Source organism: Mizuhopecten yessoensis, unplaced genomic scaffold (assembly GCF_002113885.1).
Source record: "Mizuhopecten yessoensis strain PY_sf001 unplaced genomic scaffold, ASM211388v2 scaffold2369, whole genome shotgun sequence".
Taxonomy (NCBI): domain Eukaryota; kingdom Metazoa; phylum Mollusca; class Bivalvia; order Pectinida; family Pectinidae; genus Mizuhopecten; species Mizuhopecten yessoensis.
In genome coordinates, this window is record NW_018404512.1 from 157,942 (window position 1) to 170,211 (window position 12,270).

At 40.2% G+C, this 12,270-nt stretch overlaps 1 protein-coding gene across 1 annotated transcript in view; it reads right to left on the reverse strand.

Moving 5' to 3' along the window:
• The window catches only part of LOC110445778 (linear gramicidin synthase subunit D-like), a 37,016-nt gene that overhangs the window by 4,548 nt on the left and 20,198 nt on the right, over positions 1-12,270 (reverse strand). Inside the window, exons 14-21 of the mRNA XM_021490558.1 lie at positions 9,216-9,494; positions 8,816-8,901; positions 8,460-8,626; positions 7,358-7,583; positions 6,937-7,008; positions 6,399-6,464; positions 2,739-2,911; positions 132-340 (exon numbers count right to left, since the gene is read on the reverse strand). Coding sequence (XP_021346233.1) covers positions 132-340; positions 2,739-2,911; positions 6,399-6,464; positions 6,937-7,008; positions 7,358-7,583; positions 8,460-8,626; positions 8,816-8,901; positions 9,216-9,494 — 1,278 coding nt within the window. The remainder of the gene's footprint in view (positions 1-131; positions 341-2,738; positions 2,912-6,398; positions 6,465-6,936; positions 7,009-7,357; positions 7,584-8,459; positions 8,627-8,815; positions 8,902-9,215; positions 9,495-12,270) is intronic.

A 12,270-nucleotide genomic window follows, 5' to 3' on the forward strand; every position in this document is an offset into this window, starting at 1 on the left:
GAACACATGTTTATAGACTACAAGTATTTAACAGACTGTCTCATTGTCAGCTGTATACCGATTGATACTGGACTACTGTGTTGATCTAAGAAATAATCAGTAATGTCATTTTCCACAGCCTTTCACCCTACCTCATCCCTTTTGGTCACATCAGTTTGAACACAGATGCCAACTCCACCATTTGCCCTGATGTTGTTCTCCACTTCCTGTAACCGGTCAACCCGCCGTGCTGCCATGGAGACCTTTGCCCCTGCTCCTGCTAGAGCCTTAGCGATGGCCTTGCCAATACCACTGGAGGCCCCTGTTACTATGGCAACTTTACCATCAAGTGGTCCTGGGTCTGTATCAAACGAACAAAGCTGTAATTTTGACATTATTATTAGATACACAATGTGAGATGTGCCTCACGTTTTGTGCACCAACAAATGTAAGCACCATGATGCATACGTATGAACGATGAGCGATAACAATAAAAATAATGATCTTGGTTGGTGTAAATGACTAACAATAAGTACAAATTTGTTATTAAACCTATATATACCAGATTTTTAAGAATGTTACCATAATTTAGCTTTATGTATACATACAGTATAAGTTTTTCTTTCAACCTATATTTGTTAAGAAACTCTGTTTTCAGGGTGTGAAAAACGACCCAAATCAACACAGTCAACCCATATACGTCTACTACAGGTAAACAAAATGACCTAGCACATGTAATACCTGGTCTGTAGTTCTTGTCGGGGAGACACTTAATTGCACTTACATAACTTGCCGAGGTTGAAAATCCAGATGAAGAGAAGCTATAGACCAACAAAAACCAAATTCACTAAAATTAAACATCCAGTCGTGTTTTCACAACAGTTGTACGGTATTGATCATTGGCCCCTTTAATTCTTGACTGTTGTACAGTCTTTAATATTATCAGTAATCTATGGGTTAGGAGGGGTCTATGAGCCCGTAGACCTCTCCTAACCCAGAGAAAACGAATTTGTCACCCTGATAAACTTTTATTACTTTTTTTCTTTCTGCATAGTTATAAGTCACTTCGTGAGTTTGAGTTGTACTTGACTGCTACCAAAATAGCCCCTAACGGACACTTTTTCGGCAATATTTTGGACAATACACAACCATCTTTGTAATTAGCACAATAGCGGCCCCCTCATTGCCTGTTTTGTTGAATTTGCTGTCAATTAAATAGGCTATTTCATACTGTGAATAATTGGCACACCTCGAGCGCTTGTGTGTGTGTCAGACGCCACCTTTGTTGTTATGAAGGGAGATTCTAGTTTGAGTTATCGATCTCCCCTCGCACATGCTTTTATAGACTCCGGCAGAGCGGGGTCTATAGAAATATAGATCCCGGCAAGATATCCAATCAGAAAGAGTGTTAGAAGGTGACAATGTGTAATGTGCAATATTTGCAATGCACTTTAAATTTTACGTCTGGTCAGAAATCAGATATTTATATAGTTCTTATATATAAAAAACAAATGACAGGAGTTTATTAGATCCCTAAGCACTTTCATCGCTTTAGAGGTATATTATCTTTACACTTTTATTTAACTTAGTCCTTCGTATTTTTTTTAAACTCCTTTATATTGAGCAACCAATTGTACCAAATCACTCATTTGTGTGGATTAACACATAACCAGGTAAACAATTATTAAAATCGCATTGTTGCGCACCATGTATGGATGATGTGCTGTAAACGGTGTATAACACATGGTGCATGCAGTACTATGTGCGAACTATGAGTGCACACTTCTTTAAGTATGTTTTTGGGTCACACAACTGCTTAGTTATGTCACTTTTATTAAAATATCATAAGATAGGATTTCATTAAAACATAAGATTTATATTTTGAGATAATGATTAGGTATTAAGTTAATATATGTCTATTTTTACAATGAAACTCATATAGGCATCTGTATGTATGTTTTTAAGTATTACTGAAAGTATACTATGGTTGAAATAAAATCGACTACTGCATTTTATTGTTTGCATAGTAGATCTGCTATTCTATTATACATTTGATTTTGAACATATAGTATCATGCAAGTTACCTTTTGAGACAACCCCTTAACATAACCACATGTTTTTGGTTTCAGTGTTTTTTTTACATATTATTGTAGTAAATATATAGCTTATGTAATAATTGTAAACATTGTCCCATCAATTTATAGTTTTACCTGCTGACATTGCTGAGCCTTAAGTGTGTGGTTTGCAGAGTAAACAAGCCAACCAGAATAGCTAGAAGGACCAGAATGGAAATAGGGGGTACACAAACTAGAGTTATCTCCCTTCATCCACTTAAAAATCTTATTGATTTCTGCTGGTTTGAATTTTCAGGGTAGATAACTCCGAAATAACAGTATAGAATTGTGACTAATTTTTGTTTGTTTTTATATTATGATAAATGCATCAATATCATTTTAAGGTTTATATCAACATATTATCACTGCATTAATTTGTATGTCTATCTCTAAATATTCAAATAACATTAAGAGTAATTTAGTTTTAAACTTTTTGTTAAAAACATCATAAAAATAGCACCTGGCATGGATTTATACATGTGCATGAATATATGCATGACAAAAAGTTGACATATAATTGTTTTATCAAGTTAATTTCAATCAATCTTTTAATCACAGTGGAATATTAAAGGTCATATAAAGAAAAAATATATCAGAAATATTTGATTTGTAAGTATCATACATAACAATCTTTGGCGGCATCACCTTTCTTTACTGTTCCCTTTCCTGCTGAGATGATCCCTCGCTGGCTAAGCTGTGAGAAGTAGGTTTTGAGAAGGTCCCCATCAGTTGCTGGGTATTTGATATTTAGCTGTGACAAAGCCTGATCTAGATTGTCTGTACGATAGGTACTCAGCTTGCTGAAGAAACTTTCATCCCTATGTAACAACAATAAATGTCTATATTAACCCTGATCAATGCAGACACCTGTTATTATAGTTGTGTGTTTATGTAAGATTTGCCAACCTAATGTAAAAATGTTGTTGTCACTCATCTTAAGGAGCACAGGTGTCTACAGCCTGACACAGGAGTGTAGAATATTATCATATACCTGACACAGGAGTAAAGATATCACTTATCTGGTATAAGAGTGTAGATATCACCTATCTGGTATAAGATTGTAGATATCACCTACCTTATAAAGGAGTGTAGATATCACCTACCTTATATAGGAGTGGAGGTATCACCTACCTTATATTGGAGTGGAGGTATCACCTACCTTATAAAGGAGTGTAGATATCACCTACCTGATATAAGAGTGGAGGTATCACCTACCTGATGTAAGTGTGTAGGTATCACCTACCTGATATAGGAGTGTAGGTATCACCTATCTGATGTAAGAGTGTAGGTATCACCTATCTGATGTAAGAGTATAGGTATCACCTATCTGATATAAGAGTGTAGGTATCACCTACCTGATATAGGAGTGAAGGTATCACCTATCTGTTATAAGTGTGTAGATATCACCTATCTGATACAGGAGTGTAGTTATTACCTATCTGATATAAGAGTGTAGATATCACCTATCTGATGTAAGAGTGAAGGTATCACCTATCTGTTATAAGTGTGTAGATATCACCTATCTGATACAGGAGTGTAGGTATCACCTTTCTGTTATAGGAGTGTAGATATCACCTATCAGATATAGGAGTGTAGGTGTCTGATACAGGAGTGTAGGTGTCACTTACCTGGTATAGGAGTGTAGATATCACCTATCTGATAAAGGAGTGTAGGTGTCTGATACAGAAGGGTAGGTATCACCTACCTGATATAGGAGAGTAGGTATCACCTATCTGATATATGAGTGTAGTTATCACTTACCTGATATAGGAGTTTTATAAGTACTCACCTTTCTGATATAAGAGTGTAGGTGTCACCTACCTGATATAAGAGTGTAGTTATCACCTATCTGATAGGTGTCTGATACAGAAGTGTAGGTGTCACTTACCTGGGATAGGAGTGTAGATATCACCTATCTGATACAGGAGCGTAGGTATCACCTTTCTGTTATAGGCGTGTAGATATCACCTATCAGATATAGGAGTGTAGGTGTCGGATACAGGAGTGTAGGTGTCACTTACCTGGTATAGGAGAGTAGATATCACCTATCTGATACAGGAGGGTAGGTGTCTGATACAGAAGTGTAGGTATCACCTACCTGATATAGGAGAGTAGGTATCACCTATCTGATATATGAGTATTGGTATCACCTATCTGATATAGGAGTGTAGTTATCACTTACCTGATATAGGAGTTTTATAAGTAATCACCTTTCTGATATAAGAGTGTAGGTGTCACCTACCTGATATAAGAGTGTAGTTATCACCTATCTGATATAGGAATGTAGATATCACCTATCTGATATAGGAGTGTAGGTGTCTGATACAGAAGTGTAGGTATCACCTACCTGATATAGGAGTGTAGTTATCAACTACCTCATATAGGAGTGTAGTTATCACCTACCTAATATAGGAGTGTAGTTATCACCTACCTGATATATGAGTATTGGTATCACCTGTCCGATATAGGAGTGTAGTTATCACCTACCTGATATAAGAGTGTAGTTATCACCTATCTGATATAAGAGTGTAGTTATCACCTTCCTGATATATGAGTATTGGTGTCACCTATCTGATATAGGTCATAGATACATAATGTGCACGAGTGATATATCCGATACGTCACGAGTGCCAATTATGTATCTGTTTTATCCAATGACCGCCGAGGTTTTTGTAACCCACGCGTCAAGGGGCGGAGCTATACAGCTGATCAGGATCTATCAAGTAATCATTTTGATATTTTCCCGCCACTTTCTGACCCACCCATTTCCTGCCACAGTATTCATTTCTGTCTCAGGTGTTAATGATGGCGGATCAGGCATGGCATGACGTCCCCGGAGTTTATATGATATTTACACAGAGTATCTACAGACTGTTGGAGAGGGTCCATTTTACATGAGACCCCTTGCCGGTGGGAAATTTGGAACACAGCCGATTGGAGTAAATAAACTGAATGCAATTGTGAAAAACAACGGAAAGAGAACATGCACCACATCTCTTCACCAAGCCGGTAAGTCTGAAATTAAAGTGTGTCTAAACATAATTGTGAATCGCGAAAATATTAGCGTGTGTATATGTTTTTCATAATCTGTAAAATAGAATACATATTCTTTTTCGTGATTTTTTTTAATTTGACTTGAATGTTTTACGCATTGACATTAACCTAAACGTAACACGATAAAAATGTCCATTCATTTTCTACTTTCATTAGGTTTTGATGAACAGTTGATTATGGAAAGGACTGGACATCGCAGTATCGCTGTCCGTGCCTACAAGAGACCGTCCGAGGCGCAACAGGTGGAAATAAGCCGGGCATGAGAGTGTGGGAAAAGTGCGATCAAGAAGGTCAAGACCGAAACACAAGAAAACAAAAAAAGTGTAACGTAGCGTGAAAAATATAATACCAACACATTATTGGTGCTTGATAGAGAAATACTGTTTTTTACACTTACGGTGTCTAAATTTAATTAAATTTGTTTGCAATGTTTTTCGTGTCTTTGTTGATTTGTCACGCCCACTTTAAAATGGGCACCGCCTCCAGACTGTGGCATGGACCAATCAGAAAAGCCATGTGATATTTCAGATATCACATATGTGATATCTGAAATATCACACGGTATGCAATATATCGTCAAGAAAAGATCAAAGAAAAACTAAGGCGTCATTGGATAAGAGTGTAGGTATCACCTACCTTATATAGGAGTGTAGTTATCACCTATCTGATAAAGGAGTGTAGTTATCACCTATCTGATATAGGAGTGTAGATATCATCTATATGATACAGGAGTGTAGGTGTGACCTACCTTATATATGAGTGTAGATATCACCTACCTGATATAGGAGTGTAGGTGTCACCTATCTGATATAGGAGTGTAGTAGTCACCTACCTGATATAGGAGTGTAGTAGTCACCTACCTGATATAGGTGTGTAGGTGTCAGCCATCTGATATAAGAGTGTAGGTACCACCTACCTGGCATAAGAGTGTGATTTTATCTACCTGATATAGGAGTGTAGATATCACCTATCTGATATCAGAGTGTAGGTATCACCTACCTGATATAGGAGTGTAGGTGTCACCTATCTGATATAGGAGTGTAGATATCACCTACCTGATATAGGAGTGTAGATATCACCTATCTTATATAGTAGTGTAGATATCACCTATCTTATATAGGAGTTTAGTTATCACCTATCTGATATAGGAGTGTAGTAGTCACCTACCTGTTATAGGAGTGTAGGTGTCAGCCATCTTATATAGGAGCGTAGGTGTCACCTACGTGATATAGGAGTATCATTGCCACTAACCTGATGTAAGTATCCAATAGTCGCTGTAGATCTGTCACGCCATCAAGCTCTGTGCCTTGTAGAACCCTATGTACAAACCATAAGGGATTATAGATACTTAAATGGAAGTTTCAGTCTCCACATCAAAACAAAACTGTATTGGGTGGACTACCAATGAACATCTAGAGTTGATAGGGTCCCAGTCCAAACACCAGTCTGTCGTGCTGCATACTTCAATCACTGTTACAATGTGGGTATGGCTAAGTCTTAGTATAATTTGTGTGTATACTGATTTGACAAAGTAATGCTTGGGGGTAATTGTTTGAACATAAGAAAACAATGAAGCTGATCAGAACGGGCTCAATTTTCAAAATGACCAGACAGCTCAGTTGTTAGAATTGTTAGAGTTTGGAGTTTCCAGAATTGATACCGGTCTGGCCATTAACAAACTTAAAACTGATGTGACATTTTTAAGGTAAGTGATTGATTCGTTATGATATCACCTGTTTTTGTAGCTTTAGGGATACTCAGTAACCAGTGTATTGAAATCACACTATACCTTTTTCTCCATTCAGTGAACTTGACAACCTCCACAGAGAAACCATTGGCATTCATCCACTTATACAGCCACCTTTGTGAAGATACAGAAGTTAGAGCTCATAGATCAGAATGTCAAGGTCACACACACAGATATAAAGGTCAGTATAAAATCTGATATAGGGATATAAATATTATAGATCACCATGTATGTAAGCTTTATACATCTATTTTATAACAATTATGAAAAAAGTTTTTTCAATGTATATTAATCATTCTTGTTTGCCTGGATAGAAGAACATAGAGAGTCTAAATCAGCGAGGAAACTGGAGCACCTGGAGAAAGCCATGTAGTAAGGCTGGTGACCCAATGCATTTTCATGCCCAATCTGGAAACAGTGGTAGGTCTGCCTTGAGTGCATTGAAGTGAAAGGTTAGCCTCACCTGCAGTGTATAGGTTTGGAGTTGAGTACATGGTAGACCTTCCCAAAAGCAGTTGATAAGTTGTGTGCCATTTTGATGAGGAACTCTGCTGCAAAGTCAACAGGTGTCATCTCCACCAGCCACTCAACATCTGGTGCCACGCCCAGCCTGGTGATGGCCTGGAGCATCAGCAGGGTTAGATCCTGGGGATTCCAGTATGCCTTTGTCATGTCACCTGACATGTTGCCTGGCAACATTTACAAAAATTCATTTTAATACACTCTTAAACGTCTGTGGCTTATTTAAGAATTAATGCAATAAAGCTAAAAAGCAGACATTTAGATGATCACATGGATGCCTCATTGACTGGTCACTTCTTCCTTAACCTGTAGATAAACAAAGGGTGCTATATTGACAACTTGCTACTCACAAAAATGTAGATGACCAAAGGGTACTTTATCATGACAGGTCACTACTTACCTAACCTGTAGATGACCACAGGTATGCCTTTCTGACCGGCCACTACTTACCTAACCTGTTGATGACCACAGGGATGCCTCTTCGACAAGCCACTACTTACCTATTCTGTAGATGACCACAGGGATGCCTCTCTGACCGGCCACTACTTACCTAACCTGTAGATGACCACAGGGATGCCACTCAGACTGCCACTACTTACCTAGCCTGTAGATGACCACAGGGATGCCTCTCTGACCGGCCACTACTTACCTAACCTGTAGAAGACCACAGGGATGCCCCTCTGACTGCCACTATTTACCTAACCTGTAGATGACCACAGGGATGCCCCTCTGACTGCCACTACTTACCTAGTCTGTAGATGACCACAGGGATGCCTCTCTGACCGGCCACTACTTACCTAACCTGTAGAAGACCACAGGGATGCCACTCAGACTGCCACTACTTACCTAGTCTGTAGAAGACCACAGGGATGCCACTCTGACTGCCACTATTTACCTAACCTGTAGATGACCACAGGGATGCCACTCTGACTGCCACTACTTACCTAGCCTGTAGATGACCACAGGGATGCCACTCTGACTGCCACTACTTACCTAACCTGTAGATGACCACAGGGATGCCTCTCTGAACGGCCACTACTTACCTAACCTGTAGATGACCACAGGGATCCCTCTCTGATCAGCCCTAGATATCAGTTGTTCTGCCACCCACTTTGACTGTGAGTAGCCGTCTGTCAGCTGGTCCGCAAGCGGTGTGATGTCATCATTTTCTCCACAGTCTAGTCGGCCATTAGGAAACACAGCATCAGTACTGTGTGTGATAATATACAGTACATAAAGTTCTATACCAGTCTGGTATGGCAACATACCACACAAACATACAGTTTAGTCCAATTAAACTCTTTTTTCCCATTCACAGTTCAACATATTCAGAGAATACATACATACATATAAGTTTACAAAGAAATAACCGAATCTTAAGTAAGTTTAAGAGACCTACCTGACATAGTGGAATGGTTTAATTTTCCCTGTGCAGGCAAACAACACCATGTTAGCTGTTCCATTAACGTTAGCACCCTGTAGAGCCTAGAAAACAACAACATACAATGGTAACATTATCAATTAAATAATTTGATATCAATAAAAATGTATATCCAATATATGACTGCAATTATAATGTATTCAATGTTTGTACACATGTTGTCATGGTGACATCTACTTACACTATAAGGGTACACAAGTAATCAATATCTGAGTATGATGTCATGGTGACATTACTTACACTATAAGGGTACACAAGTAATCAATCTCTAAGTATGTTGTCATGGTGACATTACTTACACTATAAGGGTACACAAGTAATCAATATCTGAATACGTTGTCATGGTGACATTACTTACACTATAAGGGTACACAAGGTTGACATATGCTGCAGCGTGTATGATGTAATCAATCTCTGTACACAGATATGTGTAGTCATCCTCATTCATGCCAAGCTTGACCAAAGCCACATCTCCCTTCATGGCATGAACATGTGAACTGAACTGCTTTGCTAGAAATGCCTGCTCCTCTGTTGGGGTGTCTGAACCAGCCAAAATTCCGAACTGTTTCAATGTTGCTTCCACCCGTTCAGTGGGACTCTTGTCAGGGAGCTCCCTCACCACACAGTAAACTGTACTCTGTCAGAGGCATACAACAATCAACTTCGAAACATAACAATGTAAGATTAGAACTAAATGTAAAAACATAAGTCATTTAGATCCTATTAACAGCAATATCTAACTAATCTTTGTAGATTTTTCTAATTAACACAGCTCCTATCTGGAGAAGGGTTCAGGATATCAATAGCTAGGTGATACATAGCTGTACACTTCAGTACTATAGTCATGTAGACTTTTATATACCTGTAATGAACTGTCTCTGAGGATGGCGACTCTCAGAAAACCTGCTGTTCCTTATCTGGGCAGTGAAAATAACTCTATAAGGAGGAAGGCCCCCAGAAAACTTGCTGTTCTCCACTTGGGTTGGTAGAAGTAACACCCAGACATCCAGCTGTTCCTTATCTAGGTTGTGAAAAGTAACTCTTTGAGGAAGAAAAACCCAAGAAAACCTGCTGTCTTTACCTAGGTTGTGAGAAGTAACTCTCTGAAAAGGAAAACCCTGAGAAAACCAGGGCCTGTATTCATGAAATCATTCTCATGCTCAAGCAGGGATTTTTTGCCCAAGTCCAATTTCTTCAAATTATTTTTGTCAAAGATTTGGAGAATTTTTTTTGAAGAGACTTGGAGCCAAATTCTGTTTTCAATGTTTACAATCGACGTTTTGATTGTTTGACATGATTTTAAACAAGAAAACTGGTTTGAGTACAGATTTCATACTTGAGCATGAGAATGGTTTCATGAATACGGGCCCAGCTGTTCCTTACCTGGGTTGTGAGAAGTAACTCTCTGAGGAGGAAAGTGTTCCTTACCTGGGTTGTGAGAAGTAACTTTTTGAGAAGGAAAGCGCTCCTTACCTGGGTTGTGAGAAGTAACTCTCTGATAAGGAAAACTCCCAGAAAACAGCAGTCCTTACCTGGGTTGTGAGAAGTAACTCTCTGAGGAGGAAAGCGTTCCTTACCTGGGTTGTGAGAAGTAACTCTCTGAGGAGGAAAGTGTTCCTTACCTGGGTTGTGAGAAGTAACTTTCGGAGAAGGAAAGCGCTCCTTACCTGGGTTGTGAGAAGTAACTCTCTGAGAAGGAAAGCGTTACTTACCTGGGTTGTGAGAAGTAACTCTCTGAGGAGGTAAGGAACGCTTTCCTTCTCACACCCCAGGTAAGTAACGCTTTCCTTCTCAGGGAGTTACTTATCACAATCCAGGTAAGGAACAGTTGTTTTCTGGGAGTTTTCCTCCTCAGAGAGCTACTTCTCACACCCCAGGAAAGGAACGCTTTCCTTCTCGGAGAGTTACTTCTCAAACCCCAGGTAAGGAACACTTTCCTCCTCGGAGAGTTACTTCTCAAACCCCAGGTAAGGAACACTTTCCTCCTCGGAGAGTTACTTCTCACAAGCCAGGTAAGCAACGCTTTCCTCCTCAGAGAGATACTTCTCACACCCCAGCTACGGAACGCTTTCCTCCTCAAAGAGTTACTTCTCACAAGCCAGGTAAGCAACGCTTTCCTCCTCAGAGAGATACTTCTCACAACCCAGGTAAGGAGCGCTTACCTGGGTTGTGAGGAGTAACTCTCTGAGGAGGTAAGGAACGCTTTCCTCCTCAGAGCGTTACTTCTCACACCCCAGCTACGGAACGCTTTCCTCCTCAGAGAGATACTTCTCACAACCCAGGAAAGGAACACTTTGCTCCTCAGAGAGTTACTCCTCACAACCCAGGTAAGTAGCGCTTTCCTTCTCCGAAAGTTACTTCTCACAACCCAGGTAAGCGCTCCTTACCTGGGGTGTGAGAAGTAACTCTCTGAGAAGGACAGCGCTCCTTACCTGGGGTGTGAGAAGTAACTCTCTGAGGAGGAAAGCGTTCCTTACCTGGGTTGTGAGAAGTAACTCTCTGAGGAGGAAAGAAGTCCTTACCTGGGGTGTGAGAAGGAAAGCGTTCCTTACCTGGGGTGTGAGAAGGAAAGCGTTCACTACCTGGGGTGTGAGAAGTAACTCTCTGAGGAGGAAACCGTTCCTTACCTGGGTTGTGAGAAGTAACCCCCTGAGGAGGAAAGTGCTCCTTACCTGGGGTGTGAGAAGGAAAGCGTTCCTTACCTGGGGTGTGAGAAGGAAAGCGTTCCTTACCTGGGGTGTGAGAAGGAAAGCGTTCCTTACCTGGGGTGTGAGAAGTAACTCTCTGAGAAGGAAAGCGTTCCTTACCTGGGTTGTGAGAAGTAACTCTCTGAGGAGGAAAACTCTCAGAAAACAGCTGTTCCTTACCTTGGTTTTGAGAAGTAACTCTCTGAGAAGGAAAGCGATTCTTACCTGGGTTGTGAGAAGTAACTCTCTGAGCAGGAAAACTCCCAGGAAACAGCTGTTCCTTACCTGGGATGTGAGAAGTAGCTCTCTAAGAAGGAAAGCGTTCCTTACCTGATTTGTGAGAAGTAACTTTCTGAGGAGGAAAACTCCCAGAAAACAGCTGTTCCCTACCTGGGTTGTGTGAAGTTACTCTCTGAGGAGGAAAACTCCCAGAAAACAGCTGTTCCTTACCTGGGTTGTGAGAAGTAACTCTCCGAGGAGGAAAACTCCCAGAAAACAGCTGTTCGCTACCTGGGTTGTGTGAAGTTACTCTCTGAGGAGGAAAACTCCCAGAAAACAGCTGTTCGCTACCTGGGTTGTGTGAAGTTACTCTCTGAGGAGGAAAACTCCCAGAAAACAACTGTTCCTTACCTGGGTTGTGATAAGTAACTCCCTGAGAAGGAAAGCGTTCCTTACCTGGGGTGTGAGAAGTAACTCTCCGAGAAGGAAAGCGTTCCTTACCTGGGT